Source organism: Chiloscyllium plagiosum, unplaced genomic scaffold, assembly GCF_037043375.1.
Source record: "Chiloscyllium plagiosum isolate Xiang-an unplaced genomic scaffold, Cpla_swu_hap1 HiC_scaffold_39, whole genome shotgun sequence".
Lineage (NCBI taxonomy): Eukaryota > Metazoa > Chordata > Chondrichthyes > Orectolobiformes > Hemiscylliidae > Chiloscyllium > Chiloscyllium plagiosum.
In genome coordinates this window covers 21,836,180-21,863,652 of record NW_028270177.1, presented here as the reverse complement: position 1 = coordinate 21,863,652, position 27,473 = coordinate 21,836,180, and the positions used below count along the sequence as shown (strand labels likewise).

The 27,473-nt window shown below is 40.0% G+C and overlaps 1 protein-coding gene across 3 annotated transcripts in view; it reads right to left on the bottom strand.

Moving 5' to 3' along the window:
- The window catches only part of myo1ea (myosin IEa), a 158,320-nt gene that overhangs the window by 36,815 nt on the left and 94,032 nt on the right, over positions 1–27,473 (bottom strand). For all 3 annotated transcript variants that reach the window (XM_043677435.2, XM_043677437.2, XM_043677436.2), the window contains 10 exons: positions 27,128–27,324; positions 25,489–25,569; positions 23,242–23,328; positions 21,455–21,541; positions 16,071–16,238; positions 11,357–11,442; positions 11,184–11,265; positions 9,565–9,671; positions 6,754–6,852; positions 264–408 (listed from right to left, as the gene is read on the bottom strand). In XM_043677435.2, coding sequence (XP_043533370.1) covers positions 264–408; positions 6,754–6,852; positions 9,565–9,671; positions 11,184–11,265; positions 11,357–11,442; positions 16,071–16,238; positions 21,455–21,541; positions 23,242–23,328; positions 25,489–25,569; positions 27,128–27,324 — 1,139 coding nt within the window. The remainder of the gene's footprint in view (positions 1–263; positions 409–6,753; positions 6,853–9,564; positions 9,672–11,183; positions 11,266–11,356; positions 11,443–16,070; positions 16,239–21,454; positions 21,542–23,241; positions 23,329–25,488; positions 25,570–27,127; positions 27,325–27,473) is intronic.

Sequence of the window (27,473 nt, the reverse complement as noted above, 5' to 3'; positions counted from 1 at the left end):
GTCCAATTTAATTGATACTACCTTGAAAGGAAAAGACAAGTCCAGAGAATCAACATCATGGAGTCCAGATGCCCAAAGTGAGAGAATATAACAGTGCACTTGTTTGCTTGAAACAAGGTAGAAGCCAATTTGAAAGTTCATTGGAAACACAACTGTAACATGGCTGGTGCTGATCTTTGAAATGAATTCTTTGCGCACAGCAGCCATATCACTGATCAGAGACAGTGGATCGAGATCAGATAGAGAACAACAAGCTCACGTACAGACTCAGGCGCTTTGATAAAGATTTTAGTTTTGCCCAGCTGGTGCTGATCTGGATCCATGTTGACTGATCGGAGGAGATGGACAACTCCTTGTTTCAGATCTCCTCTCCATGAAGGCCATGTCTCTTTAGTCAGAATAGCGTACCTGCAATCAGAAAGGGATGTTAGATAAACAGGTTCCTCACAGAATGGTATGAATGTAGAAAAGACAAAGTGAAGGATTTATACAGCTGCCAACTTTCATGTCATTTAACTCAGCTCTGGAACTGAACACTTATTGTTAAACAATTAAATAAATAGCAATAGATGTTTTATACCATGTCCAACTTACGACTAAATTGTTTGAAAATTCAGTGATATATGAAAATATTATTTTATGGTACATGTTGGAAATGATTGATTCAATGATAAAAACATTAATCCCATTATAACAGCTACATGTAAATAGCACCTAGTGCCCATACATGCTTCACCAACAGTCAATTTAGTTGCAATTTTCACTGTTCTATTCATTAGTCATTTTACTACCAAATAACCATATTTGAAGTAACATGACAGCAGTGATTTTGTCTAGTTTGAAAACTCAGACACATGCTCTGAAGCCAAGGAATATCTTACATCTGTTATAGATTCCAGTCAAGATTCATAATCATAAATAGTGAGTAATTCAGACTGTGATCTCTATATCCACAGCTCCACAAACAAGTATACAACTGCTCTTTCCTCTCCCCCTTCTCGCAAACCAATGTCTACTTGTCCAGCATTCCTCTCCAACTAGTCCAGGGATCTCCCACCACTCACCTTTTATATCAAGCCTGGCTTCACTTTTCACCCCTTCGTATCATGTCAAAATCCAACAGCCCCATACATTCCCCTCATACCAAAGTCTGGTTCCTTTCCACATCTCACTCTTACAACTTTTCTCTCTCTCTGGAAATTTGATACATCATACATCATCCTTGCTACTTATTTCCTGATGGCCTTTCTAAATGCAATTGACTCAATTTTGGTCCATGATTATCATGAATTTATGGATGACGTCATTATCATTTTAGCCTGGGGATAAACATATCACATTGCAGAACTTCTAGTCATGTACAAAACTGGTTTCTATTAAATGCTGTATAGTATAGCTATGTACATTTTTGTAGGAAAAATAGAGAGATGTTCAATGATTGAGTGCAGAGAAAGAAAGAATGCATGAATATACATTTTTGAAAGTAGTCAGATAAACTGAAAAGATTGAAAGTAAATATGGGATCCTTGACTTTGTTAATAGAGGAATAGAGCAGAAAAGCAAAGATTTTATGTTAAACTATTCTTAAATGATTTGGAGGAGCTGGTGTTGGACTCGGGTGGACAAAGTTAAAAATCACACAACACCAGGTTGTAGTCCAACAGATTTACTTGGAAGCACTAGCTTTCGAAGTGCTGCTCCTTCATCAGGTGGTTGTGGAGCAGGACCATAAGACACAGAATTTATAGCAAAAGGTTACAGTGTCATGTGGCTGAAATATATTAAACGAACTTAGATTAAGTCTTTCATCTTTTAGAATGGTCTGGGACACAGACAGACTTTAAACTCACACATTTAATGCATTGTCTGAGTTGAGATGACACATTTTGTTAGAAAAACTTAAGTTATCTTGAGAATGTGATTTAAAAGGAGTTCGGGAATGTACATAATAATGAACCAAAACTAGTAAAACCATTCGGAAAAAATCTAGAAGCCAATGGGCTGAATGGAAGTCTCCTGCATTGTCTCATTTTTTGACTTAGCTTATACCATTGTAATTCATTCAACAAAGAAAGCAAAGAGGGAAACCCACATGTAGTTAATCTAAAAAAAAGCAAAATATTCAACCAAACAGCTAACCAACGAAAAACTACATGATAAAATCAAAACAGTCCATTCATAATGTGGTTTAGTTCATTTCTAAGGAATTTTTATGCTCGATTTGATGGTTACAATCACTTGTACTGTATATTTGTATCAGCCACAGATTCTGCTCTTTCACATAATTCTCCAGTTCAACACTGTTCTTGCCATCTGCATCTTTTTTGTTTTCTGCAAATTTAGAATTCATGAGCATGCTGATTCTATTTCTGATATCACTATAAAATTCAATGTAGAAACATGCTATACTCCTACACTCAATGAGAACTTAAAATTAACTCAAGTCAAAGATTCAACTGGCGAAAAATGTAGGCAGTCTCCATTCAATAAGCTGAAACAATTAAATAAATGTATTTGAAAAACCAGATGGCTCAAAAACAGAACAATTGAGACTTACAGTGAACTACAAGGCAAAGGGAATTTTCAATTTATAATGTAGTTTTAACTTCTGTAGTTCATTCAGTTTCTTAAAACAAATAATTTAGAATGAGTTAGAATTAAATGAATTTAAAGTCTGTCCCTTCAACATCATGGGTTTTGATTAGCATAAACACCTGTGCAAAGAGAATGCAACAGGCAAGGCTTCCCTTGCTTTTTAACAGCAGAACACTATTTTCAATACATGGCACAAGAAATACAAGGACTATATGAGTGTAGAACTATTTGTAAACCAGCAAGAAATAAAAGAACAAACAGTGTTTGCTCAACTTAAATAAGGATATAATGATCAAAAGCACATTGGAATAACAAATTAAGCTTTCATTTTGTTGGTAACCATTCCTGTGCATCTCAGTTTTGTCAAGCAACCAGAATATCAAGACTTGTTTTGTGATACTACACAATGATGAAATTAACAACAGTCACTACTGTGGATTGAGCTACTGCGACCAATGTAGAGACTGGCAGAATACAGCGCCTAATATTGATGTTAAGCATTTTAATATGGGTCATTCAAATCACAAGAACAAATGCAACTTGATCTCATTCAAAGTCAATAAAACAGCCATCTTTCTAGATTTTACTTGCAAAAAGTTATGATGGTGATTTTGATTTATATTAAACATAAGAACATAAATGTCACATTACAGGATTTCTCTGTGACAGACATGTCTGTCAATGCAACATCTGTGGCAATGGACTCTGATGATTATTATTCAAATTCTAATAGTGTACTGCATCTTTATGCTAACTGAAAGGAATTAAAATGTATTCAGAATGCTGCAATATAATGTGATGGCTATTTAAAACAAACTGGAAGTTAAGAAAGGAATTTAGGTGACATTCGCTGGAGATTTTGAAGTGCAAAATTTAAACTTCCACTTAAATGAACTGCAATTTTCTCACATTCTCAAATAACAAGGTGTCAAAGAGTATTAGGAGCATGTAGGAAGGTGGAGTTGAGATCACAATTAGACCAGCCATAATTTTATTATGTAGAAAAGCAGGCTTGAAGAGCCTAATGGCTTAGTCCTGCCCTAATTTGGGTCAATAGCATAGTTGAAAATGTGTTGCTGGAAAAGCGCAGCAGGTCAGCCAGCAGCCAAGGAGCAGGAGAATCGACGTTTCGGGCATGAGCCCTTCTTCAGGAATGAGGAGAGTGTGCCAAGCAGGTTAAGATAAAAGATAGGGAGGAGGGACTTGGGGGAGGGGCGTTGGAAATGCGATAGATGGAAGGAGGTTAAGGTGAGGGTGATAGGCCGGAGTGGGGGTGGGGGCGGAGAGGTCAGGAAGAAGATTGCAGGTTAGGAAGATGGTGCTGAGTTTGAGGGTTGGGGGGAGGGAAAATGAGGAAACTGGAGAAACTGGAGAAATCCGAGTTCATCCCTTGTGGTTGGAGGGTTCCTAGGCGGAAGATGAGGCGCTCTTCCTCCAGCCGTTGTGTTGCTATGGTCTGGCGATGGAGGAGTCCAAGGACCTGCATGTCCTTGGTGGAGTGGGAGGGGGAGTTGAAGTGTTGAGCCAAGGGGTGGTTGGGTTGGTTGGTCCGGGTGTCCCAGAGGTGTTCTCTGAAACGTTCCACAAGTAGGCGGCCTGTCTCCCCAATATAGAGGAGGCCACATCGGGTGCAGCGGATGCAGTAAATGATGTGTGTGGAGGTGCAGGTGAATTTGTGGCAGATATGGAAGTATCCCTTGGGGCCTTGGAGGGAAGTGAGAGGGGAGGTGTGGGCGCAAGTTTTGCATTTCTTGCGGTTGCAGGGGAAGGTGCCAGGAGTGGAGGTTGGGTTGGTGGGGGGTGTGGACCTGACGAGGGAGTCACGGAGGGAGTGGTCTTTTCGGAACGCTGAGAGGGGAGGGAAGGGAAATATATCCCTGGTGGTGGGGTCCGTTTGGAGGTGGCGGAAATGACGACAGATGATATGATGTATATGGAGGTTGGTGGGGTGGTAGGTGAAGACCAGTGGGGTTCTGTCTTGGTGGCGATTGGAGGGGCGGGGCTCAAGGGCGGACGAGCCGGAAGTGGAGAAGATGTGGTGGAAAGCATCGTCGATCATGTCTGGGGGGAAATTGCGGTCTTTGAAGAAGGAGGCTGTCTGGGTTGTTCAGTATTGGAACTGGTCCTCCTGGGAGCAGATGCGGCAGAGATGAAGGAATTGGGAATATGGGATGGCGTTTTTACAGGGGGCAGGGTGGGAGGAGGTGTAGTCTAGGTAGCTGTGGGAGTCGTTCGGTTTATTGTAAATGTCCGTGTTGATTCGGTCGCCCGAGTTAGAAATGGAGAGGTCTAGGAAGGGAGGGAGGAGTCTGAGACGGTCCAGGTAAATTTGAGGTCGGGGTGGAAGGTGTTGGCAAAGTGGATGAACTGTTCAACCTCCTCGTGGGAGCACGAGGCAGCGCCGATACAGTCATCGATGTAGCGGAGGAAAAGGTGGGGGGTGGTCGATTCTCCTGCTCCTTGGATGCTGCCTGACCTGCTGCGCTTTTCCAGCAACACATTTTCAGCTCTGATCTCCAGCATCTGCAGTCCTCACTTTCTCCTAGAAGATATCAATAGCATAATGCCTTGTCTACCATTAGCAACTCTCACAGAACTGCAAACATATGGCCGTATTGATTTAATAGAGTTTGAGCAGTAAAGACAAAGGGCATTTGCACTGATGTTTCCAGAACAAGAATACCAGGACCTAATTTTTACTCACGCAAAGTCCATTATCTTTCAGAATTTCAGGCAGACCTTTTTCAGTTTTTCAGATTTTCAGTTACTTTTTAAAATAGGTTTATTCAAGGCAAAATGATGTAAATGTGGAACATTTGAAAGAACAACAATAAATAGTGTTGGCATTGTGCCCACCTCAGGGCAGTAACACTCCACAGGATAACCGAATGTCCATAAAATACAGCAGACATGGGTGAGCTGGATGGGATAGCTGTGTCATTAAATCCTTCTTGTTGTGCATTCACAAGTAAAGAAAATAATATTTAATTAGAACCAGCTCATATCTGTTCTAATTCTGTTCTAATATCTGTTACTTGGGTTTTGCAATGTTTACACAGCCATTCTTTAGGTGATAGTCCTAACATGGTTCTTCTGGCCATGCAGTACACAGAGTCAAACAGACCAAGAAATCTTGGTCTTGATGAGCTAGGCCTTAGTCAGCTGCAGTCAAAATGAACAACATTACCACTAGCCTCAGTAACCTTATGTTGGTGCCTCTTGTAAATTTCGCTTCATTGGTACAGCTGTCACCTCTGAGTTCCAGGGCTCCATGCTCAACTTATGCTATCAACTTCAAAATATATATTCAGTGCAGTAGTGAGATGGTGCCATCTTTCAGATAGTCAAAAAAGCCAATTCTGCTGGCAGACGGCATGAATAGGAGGAAATGGCTCTCTTCGTACTGCCCAGGTCAACATTCCTTCCTCAAACAACTCCAGCAAGTACAGCTTGTTTGGGCATCCATTTATCCATCAACCTTCTGTGTGAAAATTGTCAGTTACATTTGTCGGCAAAACAGCAACAATTATTAATCAGAAATAATCCATTTGCTTAAAAGCACTTTAAGACATCTCAAAGATGTGAAAGGTGCTACATGAAACAAGGCTTTTTTGCCTCTTGATCACTGACAAGACAGGAATAGAAGTGTGCTTAGCCATGATTTCCACCCATAGTGGACTCACTGTTTTGACTCAAGTGACCATTGACTCGAAGAGGTACCCAAAACGACTGCTTGTGGAACGATTCTTCCAGTAACTCAACAAGGCTGCTTTGTCAGCACCTTCCAAACCAGTGGCCTCTACCACCTACAAGGACATTTGCAAATTTCCTGCAAATTTCCCTCCAAGCCACACGTCATCCTGACTTGGAATTACGTCAATGATCTTTCAGTGTTACTGGATTAAAAACCTGGAACTCTCTTTCTAAACCACTGTGAATGTATTTACGCCTAAGGACTGCAGAGGTTCATGAAAGCAGCTCTCTACCACTTCTCCAGGGCAATTATGGTTAGGTAATGCCTTGCCAGGGACACCCACATCTCATGAACAAATAAACAACTGGTGCTTCCTACAGACATAGAGAAAAAAAGAGATTTTTTGAAGCACTGCTAGTAACAGGGGAGCGACAAGCAAAACAAACTCCCTTCGCAAGTCTCACCTCTGCAAGAATTTCTTAAAAACCCGTCTGTAAGCGTAGCCTGCCCGCCTCACTCGGATATTTTCCTTTAAACCTAGATACTCCACTTGATGCTTCACTCTGAAAAGAAAACAACAAACATTAAGTATATAACAGGGTCTAGAAATATGACTTTTTAGAACGTTTTAGAAAAAAATCAAGGTATGAACATCTAACCTGTGAAGGCTGTACTTATAAACTTGATTCCACACAGGGGTGCAACTTGCAGAACCTATTTGCAACCCAGAGACTGCACGTACATAGGATGTAGCCAACGCTGCAGTTGGAATTAAACCTTTCGCTGCCCATCTTTAAATGTACTCTTTCTATAAATCCAAATATATAACTTACCCCCCCCCCCCCACTGAGTACACTCCAGGACTATGAAATTACATCAAGTCAACGCAGCCTCAGATGTTTTGTAGAAATCTTACTTTTGAGTCAAAGGTTTGTGAGTTCAATCTTGGTATGTCTATTTAGGTGGAGCCAAGAAATCGAATCATGCTATTTGAAAAACAGTATTGGAGTTGTCTGCACCAATATTCATTATTCAATGACTAAAATGAAATCTGATTATCTACTCTGCTCTTTGAGGGAAGCTGCCAGGCACCAAGTGTTTACTACATTGTAATTATAATCCTGACCACAATTCAAAAGTACTTCACTGTAGGTGTCATGCTTTTGGATTCCCTGAGAATATGAATGGTGCTTTATAAAAATAAGCTCTTCTTTTACATAAAAACGAAGAGTTTACCTGAAGTTCTGACTCTGGCACTACTGAGGCGGTGTTAACTTGTTTAAAATAATAGTCAAAATCTCAAACACACCGAGTGCTTCTCTACAGCATCTCTCTGAGGCTCAAATGACAGAAATGGAATCAAAGGCCAAGAATGGGCCGCTACCCAATTTCTGGTGACAAATACAAACCATTTCAATGTGCATCTTTAAAAAGGTGCCATCAATCTGTACAACACCATGAACAAAGTGTGATTTTTTAAACTATATTTGAAATTAGCTCCCTTTTAAACAATGCCTTCTATAATTAGTCAGGCTCCCCCCATCACTGACCATCCACCTGCCCACCACCCTCTGCTTTGCCTTTTAGGTTGATCCAATTCTGCTTTGTCACATGACAATGAGGTGCACACCTACAATTATATAGAGCATAGTGAGGCCATACCCAAATTACTCGGAACAGTTCTAACTTCCTTACCTAGTGATAGATGTATTTGCCCTAGAGGGAATGCAGCAAAAATTCATTCATTTGGACCCTTGGATGAGAAGATTGTCCTGTGAGGAGAGATTAAGTAGACCAGGCCTAGAGTCCCTTGAGTGTAGAAGAATGAGAGGTGATCTAATCAGAGCATGTAAATTGTTCGGATGCTTGACGGGGTTGGTACTGAGAAATTGTTTCCTTTGGCTGGAGAATCCAGAATGTGGGGTTATAGCAGCAGAATATAGGTCAGCCATTTAGGGCCGAGTCAAGGAGAAATTTTGTCAAAGGATCATGAATCTTTGAAACTCTTTTCTCAGGAGGGCTGTGGATGTGCTGTCTTGGAGTGTATTGGTGCTAGAAGCTCCACTAAGGGGATTAATGGAATTAGTGGCAAAGTTGTAGATGATGGTCCCTTTAAGAATGAACCAGGACATGCTTTCAAGACAGTGCAACTGATGCTCTCACTTACGGGCTGGTTTTCCCCAGTCTGGTCAGGAAGGGGAGAGAACAGACTTAAATTTGTATTGAATTATGAAATGCAAATAAACAGTTGTGGAAAGTAGATTGACTTTCGCTGCCTGCTTCGGTAAATGGATGACCAGCAGTTTGGAATTCAGGACTGGAATGGACTTCAGAGTTCAAGGGTTAGGTGTATATTTTGGATATGAAGCTACTCACAATTAGTAAAGGCAGGTCTTGCAGGAAAGTCCATGCTTTAAAAGGCTGTATTTAGACAGGAGAGTTCTCTTGGAGAAAGTGACGACTGCAGATGCTGGAGATCGCAGTCAAAAAGTGTGGTGCTGGAAAAGCACAGCTGGTCAGGCAGCATTCGAGGAGCAGGAGAGTTGACATTTTGAGCATAAGCTCTTCATCAGGAATGAATTATTTTGGGGAAAATACTTTGGTCACATTACAACACTCTGGATAATTGTGGAGATTTCATTTGTCTTTGTTGAGTCCTGCTACCACTCATGTTGACTGAGAAAGCAAGAGTATTTGTACCATTCAACGTGCAGGAAGGACAAAGGTCTACCATTCCTCTGAAGCTGTGTCGGTGTGCAGTCACTGCAACCTAAAAGGTATTGCGCAGCCGTTGCTCTGTGATAAATACTAGGCACATGTCATACAAAATAAAAGGGGACCATACAGTGTTAAAAGTGACAGCAGACAAGTAAATTTTATATCAAGGGCAAATAAGCCACAATCTGAGCTCAGGTTTTTCGATCTCCAATGAGATAGCCATAGATGTTATAATTGGTCTCAAAACACAAAATGTCACAATTAGCCAAGCTGTCAGATCCTGACCATTATCCAGAGGCTTGTGCAGCGATATGCATGAATGTAAGTGTCTGGACAGGATCAGGAGAAGATGGGGAGATCAAACAGTCAACAAAATCTGCTGACACTCAGACATCAGTAGGATAAAGGAGCAAGCAGTTCTTATACCCTTGCAAAATATATTGTCTAAAGAGATTTAGAGAAGCAGGAGGAATAAATATATATTGAGGGGGTCACTGATTTTGAGTCTGATGGGGTGATCTGGTCAGTCATTTTAACTTCCCTTTGCAGACTGTTACCTGCTCTCTTCCCAATCCCTGGGCTTCTTGGTTTCATTGGGTTTGATACAGCGGATATAATGTGGTGTACATTTCATCAAAGTGCCCACAAGATCATTGGCTTGTTTCTGAAAAAAGCAAAATTTAAAGAAAAAATTGATCGGAAACATTGCAACAGATGGAAGGCTGTACCTTAGAATTAAGAGGTCTATCCAGCTAACTGAGAGGAGTATGTTGGTGCTATTGATCTTCATGATTGATACATGGGATCAGTACTGGCACCAGGTGAATCCAGCCCAGTGATTTACCTGTAACTAATCATACATGCAGCTAACACAGGCTAATCACCAATTAAACATCACACTTCAACATTCAGAAGTGCACAAGAAAGAAAATTCATACTTTTCTACCCCTTTCCTGTCAAGTATTTGATTTCTGCCAGGGACTTACAAGGCAGACTATAAAACCAACAGGACTCAATATTCGTCTGGATCTACCCATTTAAAACATTTAATTGTTACACTGAATATTGATCTTCAAGGCAGACACACTAGCTCTGAGTAAGTAAACACTGTAACTGCATGTCAGACTGCCCATGAAGAATGTCACAACCATTATTTGTCGAGAAACAGATTAATGGGTTTTTTTCTTTGTGCTATACAATACAATAACACACAGATTGTGGGCAAGTTGAGTAATTCTTGCAAAATTATTCACAAAACTGACAACAAAATGAAACTGATGCCACTGTCGTGAAATCAGGTGGAATGAAACAAGCTGTGTTTTCTAAAGCTTCACTGAGTTAAATTGCGTCATGGGACTAGTATTGGACTGGTTATGTTTTCCATGAATGCACCATTCCACTTTTTGGTGTTGCTGTGGTTTTTGTTGTGGTTAGCTGATGGGACCATGACATAACCCAAGAGAAATCTGTGGCCAGTCTTTCTAGCATCATTATCTCTTGATGCACAATTTGCTTGCACAACCTACTCACTTGTAGGTTGATTGAACAAGGAAACCTGTGGTCACTTTTTTCCTGAATGAGAGCATCAAAATATTTGGAGGTTATCTCAACTTCCATACAGCAACTGAAGAGCCTTTTAAAATGGAACCATTATTCCTTTGGGTATTTTCGCCTTCCTGAAGAAATAGCTTTCACCTGCCAATTGCCAACAACGAAGTAATTGGGAATTACAAGATTTTATTTACATCTCTTGGGAGGTTTGCTAATCTCTAATTATCGTTGAATTGACTGGTTCGCTAGGCCATTTGAGAGGCACGCACATCACTGTGGGTCTGGAGTTACATGCAGGCCAGATCAGGGAATGGACAGCACATATTTTCATCTGAAAGACTTCAACGAACCAAACAGATTTTTGTGAGAGTCTACAAGTTTCATAATTATCATTAGTGAGACAAGCATTTTATTTTAGAGTTTACTCATAAATTTAAATTTCCCGTAGTGTGAATTGAATGTATATCCAAGGACATTTATGTTACTAGCCCATTAATACTACCACCACATTAATGTCTATCTAGAATAACATCCCATTACTCTGTGGAGCATGTATCACTGAAGACAGGCAGTGGTTGGGATTCTCATGGAAAGAGCAGGGAAACACATCGGTAACTGGAAATACCTTAATTTTGCTGCCTGCAGTTGTGGGCCGACCTTTCTTTTCTGCTTGTAGACTTTCAGGAAAAAGTGCACGAATGAAAGGGCTGTGAAGCAGCAACAAACATAATTAAACATGCGAGCAAAGCAAATGATTTACACAATCAGCTCTATAACAGTTCATGCACTTCCACTTACTGCTCACTGCTCTGCATGAGTTCAATCAGATCGGTGAAAAGTACATCTCGATTCCGTTCACAGAAACCCTCCACATTGTAGGACACCTAGACAGAAAGGAAATTGGAAAGGTTTGAGCCATATTTTCTAGCCTACAGGTTTTATAACAAATCTTTTTTCAAAAAGCTCTCCGTTGATCGTTAACATCTTGCGCTCTGCTCAGCAATATTATCTAATAATTCTGCCTCAGTTTCCACACTTGTGCTGATGGCATCTAAGCCAGATACAAAGGAAGTACCTGGGGTGCATACTTTATATGGATCTGTGAGATTGAAAAGGTAATTGCCACTAAGTACGTGCCCCTGCAAAGGAGGTGCTGCCTTCTTGAATCGCAGTGGTCCATGTGTTTTAGGTAAGCCCACAATGCCATTAGGGAGAGCGTTCCAGGATTTTGACCCAGAGACACTGAAGGAACAGTGGCATATTTCAAAGTCAGGATGGTGAGTGGCTTGGAGGGGAACTTACAGGTAGTAATGGTTTTCATGCATCTGCTGCCCTTGTCCTTCTAGATGGAAGCACTTGTGGATTTGGAAGGAGCTGTCAAAGAAACCTCAGTGAATTTCTGCAGTGCATCTTGTAGATGATATACACTGCTGCCACTGGACATCAGTGGTGGAGGGAGTGAATATTTCTAGGAGTGGTTCCAGTCAAGCGGGTTGCTTTGTTCTGGATGCTGTCAAACTTCTTGATGGTGTTGGAACTCGCTCATCCAGGCAAGTGCGGAGTATTCCATCACACTCCATCCTGACTTAGCATTATACAGACATTCTTTTGCTGTCATGGGGTCAAACTCCTGGACCTCCCTTCTTAAAAGCACCATACCTGCACCATATGGACTGCAATAGTTCAACAAAGCAGGTCATCATCATCTTTTCAAACGTATTTAGGGATCGGTAATAAATACTAGCCTGGTCAGCAACACCCACTTCGCTGGTAAACAAAAACAATATCTAAAACAGGTTTAATGCATTGGTCTATAAATTATACTTGCAGCATTAAGTTGTCCCACTGAACACACTGATAGTCAAATGGTGAAAGGAAAATTAAAGGGGGCTAGATGAAGATGCCAATGAACTAGGACTGAGGATCTGGATTGTTTCTGTAGACAGTGAAGTCTGAAAATGTTTGGCGATCTTAAAAAATCTGCCAGCTGTCATCAGGTGTCCCTCAAATCAAGGATTACATTAACTGAGGGGTGCAAGTTTCATGTAACTGAACAGGCCTGTTCCTAATCCATGAATCTCTTCGGGTTATGGGACACGAAGTCCATTAGGTACAGGGATTCATGATGTACATTTGGTTCCTGTTCTTTCCTTGTCTGATAATGTCTCAACATTATGACAAAATGGGCTCAAAATGAGATGGACAAATTATTGCTATTTTGAACAATTGGGTGTAAGCTCCTTCCATTTCATTAATATTAACGTTGCTGCATTTAAAGGAAAAGATAAGAGTGTCTTTGAAGTGTTTTCTTTGCCCTCCCCTGGAACGCTGACCATTTGAAAGTTGAGAAAACGGGACCTGGAGAGAAAACTCTTTTCGTCCATCAGTACACAGTGTCCAGCCCATTCAAATGAAGCTCTTTTCTGCCTATGGACTGTGCACTACACACTGAACTGTTGAGCTTTAGCTAGAAACAGTTTCCTGTTTTTGTTTAGACAGGAACCGCTGACTAAATGAGAGATGAGATTGGCTGCTTCTAATCTGCGTGATCCAAATGGAAATTTCTTCACAAAGAGTGTTTGATGATTATCGGGATCAGGCTGCATTAACAAGCAGCCTTTCCATTTGTCTGTCTGCTGATACACAATGGTCTGGAAATCTCCCAAAGAATTCATAATTCTCCTTCAACAATTTTAAGAATTTCCCTTGGTATTTATTGACTGTGTTTATACATTCACTAGCCAGTGACTACACCCCAACAGGTCAATAACCACTTACTGCATAAACCACTGACAGGAAAGCTTCTAATAAATAAGATGCAATATAAGAGACAGTTAGGAATAGCAATTTCAGGTATATTTTGCTTTATAATTTACAACGCAAGTGGTAAGACAAGGGGTCTTATAGTGCAATGGTAGTGTCCCTACCTCTGGACCAGAAGGCAAGAGGTGTGTAATAATATCTCTATTATGGATTCATTAAGATAATATCTGCATGTTGTAATGGATCAGGGCTACTGTGGCACAGTGTTAGTTTGAGTCTGACTTTGATTTATCGTCACATGCACTGAGATAGAGTGAAAAGTGTTTTGTTTGCGTGCTCTACAGACAGGTTATACCATACAAAATGCATCAGGATAGCAGAACTGAGTGCAGAAAACAGTATTACAGCTACAGAGGAGGTGCAGAGAGAGAAATCAATATTAATATTTAAGAGGTGTGTTCAAAAGTCAGATGACAGCAGGGAAGAAACTGTTTGTAAGCAAATTCAAACTTTTATATCTTCTGTCCAAGGAAGAGGGTCGAAGAGAGTGTAACTGGGCTGGGAGGGGGCTGTGATAATGTTGGTTGCTTTCCTGAGGCAGCAGGAAGTGTAGATGGAGTCAATAAATGGGAAACTGGTTTGCATGATGGAATGGGCTGTGTTCATGACTCTCTATAGGTTTTTGTGGTCTTGGGAAGAGCATTGTCAAATCCACGCTGTTTTGCATCCAGATAGATGCTTCTACAATATATCTATAAAAATTGGTGTAACAGACTTTGCGGATATGCTGAATTTCTGTAGCCTCCTGAGGAAGCAGAAGCATTGTTGTCCTTTTTTGACCATCGCGCCAATGTGGGTGGACTAGCACAGATGTTTGGTGATCATCACTTCCAGGAACTTCAGCGCTGTCAACCATTTCTACCTCTGCATTATTGATGCAGATAGGGCATGCCATCCACTCTACTTCTAAGTCAATGACCAGCTCCTCCATGTTGCTGATGTTGATGGAGAGATTGGTGTCTTTCCACTGTGCCGCTAAGCACTCAATCTCTTTCCTGTACTCTGTCTCATCGTTGTTTGAGATCCGACCTACAATAATGATATTGTCAGCAAACTTGTAAATGAAGTTGGGGCAGAATTTGGCCACACAGTCGTGAGTGTTTAAGGAGTACAGTAGGGGGCTGAGTACACAGCCTTGCGAGGTACCGGTGTTGAGGATGATTGTGGAGGAGGGGTTATCACCTACCCTTACTGATTGCGGTCTACGGGTCAGGAAGTTGAAGATCCAGTTACAAAGAGGGAAGCTGAGGCCTAGTCCTCAGAGTTTAGAAATTAGTTTGTTTGGAATTATGGTGCTAAAGGCAGAGCTGTAGTCAACAAGTAGAAGCCTGACATAGGGTATCATTGTCATCCAGATGTTACAGGGATGAGCGTAGGGCCAAGGAGATGGTGTTTGCTGCTGCAATGATAGGCAAATTGCAAAGGATCAAGGCATTCTAGGAGGGTGGAGTCGATGTGAGCCATGACTAACCTCTCAAAGCACTTCAAAATTACATCCCACCAGAGGTCCAAACATCCTTGGCCATTGCCATACAACCATCAAAGATGCCTACCACTCCATTCTCCATCTGCGATTTGGAAAATCAGATCAAAACGCTGTGCTCCTCCTCCTGACTTACAAGCAGAACTTGAAGCGTGAGGGACCCAGTACCGAAATGGGGAAGGGCTTCTACAGGACGGCTTAGAGTCGGTGTGAACTGGTCCATATTCAAGACTTCAGTGGCCAACCTAAGCGGGTGTGTCATTACCGTCACTGACTTCATTAGTAGAAGACTGTGTGCTGATGAAGTCTGAATGTTCCCCAACCACTAACCATGTTAGTGTCCCTACCTCTGATTCAGAAGGACTGGATTCAAGTCCCACACACAGAGGTGTATAATTATATTTCTATAATGGGTTGATTAAGAAAATATGTAAAAGTGGTAAGGCCTGTTTGCAAAGCAAGGTAGGAAAGATAAGGAATTAAATATTCAGAGCAAGAAGTAAAGAAGATAGTAATCACTAAATCATGACAAACTGGGGTTTTAAAAACCTGTGGGTGGGAGGTGATGACCACTCTGGGAGGTAGAAAGTTCAGCAGTTTTGGATTCTGAGAACAGCAGGTTGTTAGGAAAACAGAATTTTATAGTAAATTGCACACATTGCTTAGCCATTCATGCTGCTATAGACTGGAACTTCCCTGAAGAATGCGAGTGTCTGAAACTTCCTTGTAAATGTCAGTTTTTGTGTAGTTTGCATATTGATGATCATGCAAGGTTTTATCAATGTACCACTGTCGACTTCTTCAGTGATAGGTCTGCTCCCCTTCAGAATATTCTAGTTTGGAGAAAGAGAGAGAAGATGCCTGCACATAGATACGATCCACTGCATATAAAAGAACAATGATGGGAATGAGTTTGTAAACCTGAATAATGTCTGTCATGGACACTGGAGCAGTGTTTGGACTGTCTCAACCTAGTTTTAATGATATATCATTGAGGATTAGGCAACAGTTTCTACTTTCACCTAACCACCACTTCTTGTTTCACCTCAGTTTTCTTTTTTATGGAGGGTCCTGATCCGATGGTCTTAGGCCTTTACTAGGATTCACAATGTCTTGACACCAGTATGATGTTAATAATTCAAGTCACAGCAACATAGAACTAAAGTAAATTTGGACAGTAATGCCAATGATATCATGTCTGGTTACCTTGCCTGCATAGTGATGAATGATAAACCCCTGATTCCAGCTATTGAAGTGCTCGTGGGTTCCAATTTGCATCTGCAACTTCTGCAACAGTGTCTGATCTGCCCCCTCTCCTGTTGCATGCATCGTCGCACATACATCATCCAAAATACTCAAAATTCCTGGTGGATTCTGTAAATAAATACATACAATCACAGACAATAGGATATACATCACAGAATGATGACACTGTCTGGTCATCAGCATTACTATTAAAAATGCCACAGGTTGAACTATATGGCTTGTAATGTTATACCACTGTTTTAGGGAATAAGAAAACCATTATTCCATAAGAACTTGAATTTTATCATTGTTCCTAGCAGAAATTAACACACAGTCTTTTTTCAAAACCTGCCAAAGCATTTTTATTTGCGTGTGCTTCATAATTCCACCACCTTTTACTAAAAAGATTGTCAAAATGTCTTACTTTCATTTGATGTTATGGTGTGAATGGTGCCCTGTAGGTTTTGAACCATGTACCCAACAGGACATCAAATCTCTCCAAATTCATTATGTTCTAAGAGTAGTCTGGCTCTCTCCGATCTGTACCTGGCCTTCCAGATGATCCCTTATGTTATTCCTCATCAGAAACTCGAGTACTTCACCACAATTGAGAGGAAGCACAGGTCTATAATGTAAGGACTAGAATGGGCTTCATCTCTAAAGACAGTTGACATATGGGCCACTCAGCTCCTGCACTCATCACAATCGTGTTTCAAACATGGATAAAAGAGCTGAAATGGAGAGGGGAGGTGAGAGTAAATGTCCTTGATATGAAGACTGCATTTGATTCAAGTGTGGCATCAAGAAACCCGAGCAAAATTGGAATTAATGAGAATCAGAAGAAATAACTGTCAGCTGGTTGGAGACATATCTGGCACATAGGAAGACAGCTGTGGTTATTGGAGGTCATTTATCTCAGCCATAAGACATCTCTGCAGGAGTTCCTCAGGGTAATGTCCTGAGCCCAACCATCATCTGCTGCTTCAACATCCTTTGCTCCATCATAAGGTCAGAAATGGGGACGTTAACCACCATTCGTGACCATTTAACAATGTTCAGCACTATTCGTGACTCCTTAGATCCTGAAACAGTCCATGTTCAAGGGCAACTAGATGTGGATAATATCCAGGCTTGGGCTGACAAGTTGCACCACATTTGCACCACATAAACGCTGGACAATGACCATGTCCAATAAGAGACAATCTAATCAATACTCCTTGATATTCAATAGTGTTATCATCTCTGATCCCCCACTATCAACATCCTGAGGGTTACTATTGTCCAGAACCTCAACTGGACGAGTCATATAAATATGGTGGCTACAAAAGCAGGTCAGAGGTGAGGAATATTGCAGTGAGTAACTCATCTCCAGATAGCCCAAAGTCTGTCCATCATCTACAAGGCACAAGTCAGGAATGTGGTAGAATGCTCCACACTATACTGGATGGGTGCCGCTCCACCAACAGTCAAGGTGCTTAACACCATCCAAGAAAATATAGACTGTTTGATTAGAACCACATCCATAAACATTCATTCACTCCAATACTGATGCTCAGTAGTAACAGTGTGTACCATCTATAGGATACACTGCAGAAATACACCAAAGATCCTTAGACAGCACCTTCCATACCCATGATCACCACCATCTAGAAGGACCAGGGCAGCAAAACATGGGAATACCATCACTGCAAATTCCCCTCCCACTCACTGCCCTGATTTGGAAAATGTATTGCCATTTTTTCAGCATTGCTCTGTTTCCTGATACACAACTCTTTATCAGCTTTTAAATTTGCATAATATTTATCTTTACTTCTAACAGAATCTTCTTGACCTTCATTTGATTTTCCTGGCTTTCCTTATTTGGTCCCCATTCCATGATAAAACAGAGGCCTTAATATGAATTGTTTTGACATCTGATAGCAGTAATCCACCTCCGTTGTTATGGTGATGACCTTTGAACATATTCCTATCATTAGTTTTATCCCTTTTCTATCTGTCACATTCATTAAAATGGGCTTTGTGCCAATCTCCAGTGATAAACCATGCCACCTCACCACTTTCTGTTCACTTCCTCAAGCACCCAGCACCTTGCAGATTTGATCTCCACTTATCGTCTTCCTAAGCCAGGTTTCATAATGTATTGTAAAGTTTATTACTTTCCTGTTTGTCATCACTCTGAACTCATCATTTTATATGATTTGCTCTTCATATGAATATATTTTAATTCATTCAACATAATAATAATTGGCCCACATGGTTATCCAGCTTCTTCAGATAGCAACCTTGATTATCTGAGGGTTGCTAATTACAATTTGTGCTGCAAGTTTACCACAGGCAGGGCAAGGAGCTAAGCTTCAATAAAAGCAAATTACTGCGGATGCTTTGACAAAGGGTCAGTTAGACTCAAAACGTCAGCTCTTTTCTCTCCTTACAGATGCTGCCAGACCTGCTGAGATTTTCCAGCATTTTCTCTCTCTTTGAGCTAAGCTTCAAGACTGGCTCAACCTAAAGAGGAGTCAAACTTCATGCTGTTACCATCATTCTAAAACACAAACTATCAGCAAACTTAGTTAACTGACCCTTCTCAAAGAATACCTTGTCTTCCTAAAAATCAAACCAACACTAAGATTATCAAGAAATCTATGAAACTATTAACAACAGCTTGCATAACAAATGATCATCTCCATAAAAGAGTTTGTCCATTTTAACTACCCAAAGATTGAAAATATTAAAGCCCATAATTACTACCACTTTATTGACTGTTCGAGTAAGAATTTCTGCCTAGGGTAAGTAGTAATTAGAAAGAAAATATATATTTAATATATCATGTTGTATGCTAAAGATTCAGATTAAATAATTGATCTTTGTTGATTAGAGAAAGATATTACACATGACATTGTAAATTCATACATACAGTATCTACGATTCCCTTGCTTACCTGCTGTTAATACATATATAGGCAAATGTCATTCATAAGACACTCTGTTTATAATCCTTGTAATTTATCTTTGAAAGATTAAATCTGTAGTCCAAGAAGAAAATAATAAATCAGAAATGCTTCAACACATTTATCATTTACCACCAAGAGTGATTCAGTAGCAGTACTACTGATGGAGCTGGTCAGGTCCTAAAGACATCACTGCTAGCCCGGGTCTGCATCAGGCACTGAGGGAACTAACAAGAGGGAAAAATATACTTGACTTTATTTAATCTGTCAGCTGCAGATGCACCTGTCCATGACAGTATCAGTAAAAGTGACCATTGCACAGTCCTTGTAGACATGAAGTTTTCCCTTCACATTGAGAACACCCTCCACCATGCAGAATGGCACCAACACCGTGAAAAATAGGACAGACTTTGAAAGGATCTAGCAACTCAAGACTGGGCATCTATGAGGCACTGTGGGCCACCATGAACTGCAACCTCATGGCCAGCGGATTACCCACTCAACCATGGTTCAAAGGAGAGTGCAGGAAAGCATACTAAAAATGAGGTGTCAACCTGATGAAACCACCAAATAGGACTACATGCATGCCAAACAGAACTTGATGCATCTCTACCCAAGCTGTTCCATTACAGTTACATCACTGGCAATAGCCCTTGTTTGTCCTGTACACAAAAAGCAGGATAAATTCAACCCAGCCAATTACTGCTCCACCACTCTACAGCCAATCATCAGTACAGTGATGGAAGATGTCATCAAAAGTGCTGTCAAGCAGCACCTACTCAGCAATAACTTGCTCAGTGATGCCCAGTTTTGGTTCCACGAGGGCCAATCAGCTCCTGACTTCATTACAGCCTTGGGTTCAAACATGGACAAAAGAGCTGAATTCCAGGGGTGAGGTGAGAATGATTGCCCTTGACATTATGGCCGCATTTGGCCTAATGTGGCATAAAGAAGCCCGAGCAAAACTGGAATCAATATATATCGGGGGTAAATTATCCATTGGTTGGAGTTATGCCTGGCACATAGGAAGACGGTTGTGGTTGTTGGAGGTCAATCATCTCAGCTCCAAGACATCTCTGCAGGAGTTGCTCAGGGTAGCGTCCTAGGCCCGACAATCTTCAGCTGCTTCATCAATGATCTTTGCTCCATCATAAGGTCAGAAGTAGCGATGTTCGCTGATGATTGCACAATGTTCAGCACAATTTGTGACTCCTCAGGCACTGAAGCAGATGTGGTCAAACAAGATTTGAACAATATCCAGGCTTAGGCTGACAAGTGGCAAGTATATTTGTGCCGCACAAATGCCGGGCAATGACCATCTTCAATTAGAGACAATCAAACACCTTGACATTCAATGGTGTTACCATCACTGAATCCCCGACTATCAACATCATGGGGGCTACCAGAAACTCAACTGGACTCGCTGTGTAAACACAGTGGCTGTGAAAGCAGATCAAAGCCTAGGAATACTGTGGTGAATAACTTCCCAAAGCCTGCCCACCATCTACAAAACACAAGTCAGGCGTGTGATGGAATATTCCCCACCTTTTGGATGGGTGCAGCTCCAACAATTCTCAAGCAGCTCTAGGCCAAAGCAACCCCCTTAAAGTGGCTTCACATCTACAAATACACACTCTCTCCACCACCACCCACTCTCTCCGTCACTGATGCAAAGGAGCACAAGTTTGTACGATCTGCAAAATGCATTGCATAAATTCACTAAATATCCTTACATAGCACCTTCCAAGCTATGACCAGTTCCATCCAGAAGGATGGGGCAGGAGATACATGTGAACACTATCACCAGCAAGCAACTCAACATCCTGGCTTAGAAATACATAGCCATTCCTTCACTGTCATTGGATTAAAATCCTAGAATTCCTTCCCTCTGGGGATTGTGGGTCAACCTACTGCAGTGGTTTGAGAAGGTAGCTCACCATTACCTTCCCAAGCATTACTAGGGACAGGCAATAATTGTTACCCAGTCAGTGATCTCTACATCCTACGAGTGAATAAATAAACATTCCTCCTATGCTGTAGACAAGTGGCTATCACAGACCAATTGCAAATTTCAACAGAAGAATCACAGCATAGAACACTGAAGAACAGGGGTGATCACAGCAATGGCCATATGGTTACTGGAGTCTAATATTAGCCAACAGATGCCAAAAACAAATCAGAAAGTTTAAATAATTAGAAAAGGCCAAGAGATTTATAATAGATTAAAGGAAACATTTTTATGAGAATACTTCTAAGTAAAACCAATGATCAATTGAGGGGAGAAGCATGAATTCTTTTTCAATAAACAGCTGATGAATAATGAAATATGAAACAAGATACAATTTCATATATTTGAACTTTGTTCTAAGTATATAGAAGAACCAGTTCTGATACTTACAACTTTGTTCTCTATGAGGTCACAGACTACTTTATTATTGAAATAGTCGATTGCAGTCCACTTGATTCCCTCCTGCACGTATTCTTCCTGGGGGAATGAAAATTACATATTAACTGTTGAGCTCATTCAGGCTGAAGAGAAATGATTGCAGATGAACTGAAATAAAGGACATTGAATAGTAACAGTACTCACTAAAACACAGTAGTACTACAAATTATAATTGCTGGCTAACAGCCTCTGCTAAGTTTCAATTTCAAAAGTACATTTGCACATTTTCTGCTTATCAAGGTGAAGCACACTGGTGCTGATTCTAATACAATTACAATCTAGCTGTTTTTTTGGCCAAACAGTCAAAAATTCTGTACTATATATGATTTTCTTTTGTAACATAATGCAAATTAAAAGTTGGTTTTTGTTAATTACATCTTGAAGAAAATTTTTTGACTTGCCAATACAGTGAAACAGTCCGGAGAATACTTATAATTTGAATGGAAGCCCTTTGACCAATACTGTTGGTTGTATTCAAAAATTAATTGGTCTTTGTAAATGTGAATTAAAACAGAGAAAATTCATCATTTATAATTAATATACAGCAAGTTATTGTTGATAGGTGTCAAAGGCAGATATAACACTGGGCAACAAGTTATTCCTTAAATGATGAAAATTGTCTTTGTTTAATTGAGAAATTATGACGACAAAGTTAATATATTTTCTGGAAGTGAAAACGTTGAAGTGTGACGAATTAAAAAGTTGATGTTGAACACTAGTTCCAAAAAAGACCTGTCACAGTTTGTTTTAAAACCAGAATGTATACTGAACTAATAACATTTTGAAGAGTGTCTTGTGGTCACATTATAAAGTCCAAGACCAATCTTTGTTATATTTATCAGACCAGCAATAACAATGGATGAGAGCTTAATGCATTTATATGTCTGTAAAAATAACATTCAAACAGATGAATTATTTCCAATCCTCAAGTACGTGATTCTGGAATTTTAACTAGTTTTAGATCTGACCTATGCTCAAGGTCAATATGATTTAAGACTGTACGGTTGACAGGGGAATGGAGTGGATGAAGATTCATGTCGACCTTCCTTGCATGGAAAATGGATCAAAATTAAATTGAAACAGGGACAGAAAATGAATTGAAATGGTGAAAGGTCTAGATTTTCTTTAAAGTGGCATTTTACTGATGTGCAAACAGTTTAAAATGCAGGATTTATGGATAGATTATTTTTAATCAACCTGTTTGGACCTCTTATGACACACCTTCAGGGATGGCAGGACTTAACCTAGGGTCTATCTGTCCAGAGGCACAGACATTAGCACTATGTCCCAAAATTTGTGGAACATAAACATCCTCTGCAAAGCAGTTAATGGCTGTAATATAATCTATTTGTCAGTTCAGCTTCATAAATATATCAAACTTTCATTTGCCAAGTTTCCAATATCAATGCTCCCAAGCAAAACAAAAATATATTCAGTGATATGATCCCTAGAATAAATATGATTAAAGAGAAGATAACAGAAGTGCAGAAAAAAAAGCTGGCCATTTAGTCTCATGATCTTGTAATGATATCACTTAGTGCAGTAAACTTTGGGGATAAGACTTTGAATTATAATATAAATGCAAATACGTTGGATATATTTCTGGAAGGTTACAGAAAGAATGACTAAATTAGATGGAGCTACTGCTTGATGCTGCAACCAGTTCATTTAAATAAGGGGGCTATCTAAGTGGATGGGCTACTACAACAGCATAAATAATTTTGAAATGTCAGCCATACCTGCTCAGCTTTCAGAGTGAGCTCAATAAATATCTGCTGGAGCTTTTCATTCACAAAGTTGATGCAAAACTGCTCAAAGCCATTTTTCTACAAATACACAGGGGAACATCTTGAAAATGAAGACATTAGCAGCACATAAACACTTTCAGTAAAACTTAGAAATTAGTGTTAGGTATAAAGTCTGGTCAAACAGCAGATTTCAAGTCCAACATTTCTCTTAGAGAGTCAGAGTCCTACAGCATGGAGACAGGCACTTTCACCCAAATTGCTCCATGTCGACCAAGATGGCCGTCCACTTCAAACCCGTTTCCCTGTGCTATGCCCATAGCCTTCTAAACTTTTCCTATCCGTGTATTTGTCCAAATGCCTTTGCAATGTTGTTAATGTACCCACCTCAAAGGCTGGCAGCTCATTCCATATGCATACTACCCTCTATGTAAAAAAGATGCCCCTCAGGTTCACTTTTATTCTTTCTCCTCTAACCTTAAACTGATGCTCTCTGGTCCTTGATTTCCCAACCCTGGGAAAAGGACTGAGTGCATTCACCCTATCCATGCCTCTTAAGGTCCCCTCCTAATCTCCTATGCTCGAAAGAAAAAAAATCCTAGCCCTATAACTCAGACCCTTGAGTCTGGAAACATCCTTGTAAATTTCTTCTGCACTCTTTCCAGTTTAATAATATCCTTCTTGTAGCAAGGTGATCAAAACTGAACACGATACTCCAAGTGTGGCCTCACCAACATTCTGTATAACTGCACCATAATTCCCAACTTCTATACTCAGTGCCCTGACTGATGAAGGCCAGTGTGCCAAAAACTGCCTTCACTGCCCTGTCTACCTGTGATTCCACTTTCAGAGAACTGTGTTCCTGAACTCCAAGGCCCCTCTGTTCCACAAACTCCTTAAGGCCCTACCATTCACCATGAAACGCCTACCTCAATTCGACTTTCCAAAATGCAAGACCTCACACGTATATTAAACTCCATTTGCAATAATCTTGCAGTTTTAAAATCAAACATCCAAGATTTTAAAAATGGAGCATAAAGGGATCTTACAAATATGTTAAGATCCTGATTTTCAATCACGGTTTGGGACATTTCCAACCCTAAAGTGGGAAAAACTGGCCCGTGAGGTTGGATTTTCATTGCACAATGGTGGAGATGGGTTGGGTGACAGTGGAATGAGAGTGGAGGGTGTAGGCTCTAGATGTGGGCCAGACCCTCACTACACCATCGCTGTTGAAGATGAATATAAAACTAATAAAGGCAAAAACAGCCCTTCAGCCTTCACAGCCCATTACTCCTCCACAGTCTCACCATAACTCACCTAACACTATGCACACACCCCCAATGTTCCCTCATCTTCCATGCCATTCTATGCCTCTGTACACACCTCCATTATGTCTCATACACTCTTTACCAACACATGTCCTTCTACCTACCCTCATAATCTCAATTTCACCTAAAGCTCTTTTGCTCCTGTACCCACCCTCATTATGCCAACTCATGTGAGCCACTTACCTGCAAAGGCCCTTTATAGCTATTATGCCAACTAAATGTCAACTCATGTTAACCCGTGCCCCACCCATCACCCTTTGCTCTTCATTCTCCCATAGATCCAAAATAGGCAGACTTCAGGAACCATGCTGATATAAACTAAAGTTAGCTGAGTATTGATGGTTATTGCAAAACTCTGATTGATACAAAAAATTCAAAATATGTTGAAATTTCTCTCACTAATGTTGTATGAAAACAAACATGTCTATTCTGTAAGAACGCGAATTGGTCATCAAATCATTCACTTAACAGGCACCCCACTTTGAAAATAGATTGGAAAATTAGACATGCAGCACAAATCCTATAATTGCTTACAGGATGCTCTGGTATGGTGAAAATTTCAGAAGTGGCTGGAAATTGGAAGTCCCCCTCGTAAATATGGCACTTCCTAGTTTTGCAGGGTCATGTGAGGCTCTCTGACATGGTGAACATCTGGGCTGCAGTGTCCACCTATTAATAACATTAATTGTTTCGACTCAAGAGAAAACACCAACTTTTATTGTCTTTCAAAATTACTAGCTGGATAAAAATACTTACTGAACACAGGGAACTGAAGTATTTTGAGACACGCCAAGGAGAATTTAAAGTTACTTGTGTGAATTTGTTCATAAATACTGTATTTGATGCTTAAATTTACTTGAACAATAGTGTGAAAATAAACTGCACTGAAACAAGTAAATTAAAGTCATACTTGAAAAATCTCGAAGCCATAAATATCTAGAACACCAATGTTGTACTCCTCATGGTCTTTCTCCATAGCTTTGTTAATGGACTGGAAAAAATACAAAATATTGGTGAATACACATGTTGTGGAAAAATATTTTGGTGTTGAAATATAGCTGCACAATTTAGTTACCATGCTGATGTGAAATTCCTCATGTTTAGTATTAATAAAGATATCTTCAATATTACAGCATAGAATGGAATTTCAATGCACAGACATTACATCAGTCCTGTTATAATTATAATAAAAACTTATCTGCAATAGACCCTCTGCCAACTTAATAATAAAATCTTATTAATAATGTAGTAAAATCAGGAAAAATGTTAACAAAATGACTGACATCTTTTTGTCAGTCATCTTGCAATTAAAATGTTTTTGGTTTGAAACAGTCAACACTGAAACTATCCAAAAACAACCCTGAAATCACAACAAGGAGCTAAGTTATCAGCAGAACCACTATTAAAAGTGTGAGATAAGAAATACTCATGAGGAATCAGTACAAAAAAAAGCTTTCCCTTTCCCTCAGATACTCTTCCTCCTTGGTGCTGTACAGATCTAAAGATGCAAGAAACCATAAACCCAAGTTAGCTAGCACATGTGAATCTCAGCAAATTCAGACAGCACCATTAGACCAATGAACTGTAAGGGACATGACAGCCAATCACAATCTTGTTTTCTCCTGAGAAAAAAACATATTTCTGCTGGAGTGGGGCCCATAGTACAGCAGTCAGGAGCCATTTTTCTGACAGACCCTAGTCCTCACCTTGACAAGTGGAAAATCTCTCATATTGAAGAGAATTGGAGTTGGATGCTTTTAATCAAATGGTTAATTTCTTGTTTACAGAAGGATTGGCAGACAATACTCTGTAATTTCAAGCAATACTCTGTACTCTGTACTTAATTTGTTTTTATCAATAACTCGTGCTCCAGAACTACTGGTTTAATGGCTTAATATATTAGATTCAGGTTTGGATCTAAAATATTTAATTGGAGCAACCTAAGAGTTAATTGCATCTTCTATGTTGCTTCTATTGAGTATTTCTTTAATGCTGTAACAATGAGAAACCTGGTACATGAGATAATTTAATTAAGGGAGAATTGTTCATTTAGTCAAACAAGCTGACTGCTGTGACAGTAACAACAGAGCACATGTGGCAAAAAACATCTGCAATGGAGGCAAAGAAAATACAGAACAATACTGTTCAGTAAAAAGCACTTCGATCAGTCTATGGGATTCAATTAAAGAGGAAGGACAGTTTAGGACAATCCTTTTGTTTAAAAGACTTCCTCGGGGTCTGTGTGAAATAAATGCTGTCACAAATGCTTTAGTAACAATTACATTATAATGAGAAACTATTCTACTGTGTTTATCGCTCAATGTTCATCCAACATTTCAAGCACCGTTTTCACAACCTATCTGCTGATTAGAGTCGAAATAATGTTCTAAAGCAGCTCCCTGAGCCTCCATGAAAAACAATGTAGCTCCATGACAATAGGCAACGTCTGGATACTGCTCCTTTAAATATTTAACAGCATGATCTCACTTTACCATTGTTAGAAACCACATTAATCTCTGTGCAGATACAAAGTGCCCAGCTGTACTTACATCTACTAAATAGTCAAAAATGCGTGCGTGAAGAGCCTTGGAAAGTGCATCCCTTGTGTAACATGCCTGCTCCACATTTAACGTCACATTAATGCTTTCAGACCTTCCTCCCCATTTGCTGTCCATTTTCCGGCTGGTCAATTTTTCCTTTAATCGCTCTTGATCAATACCAAGTAGGAAAGCTGGGAATGCTAGGACTGTGGTATAAATAATCAGAGTTATTTATTTGCTCAATAAAGGAATTTTGCTCATCTTATGTATAGGGAAGTCTTGGCTCCTTTGCAAACACAAGTCTTAATTTATGGATTTACAAAAATTCATCAATGATTAAAAAGAAGGCAAATAT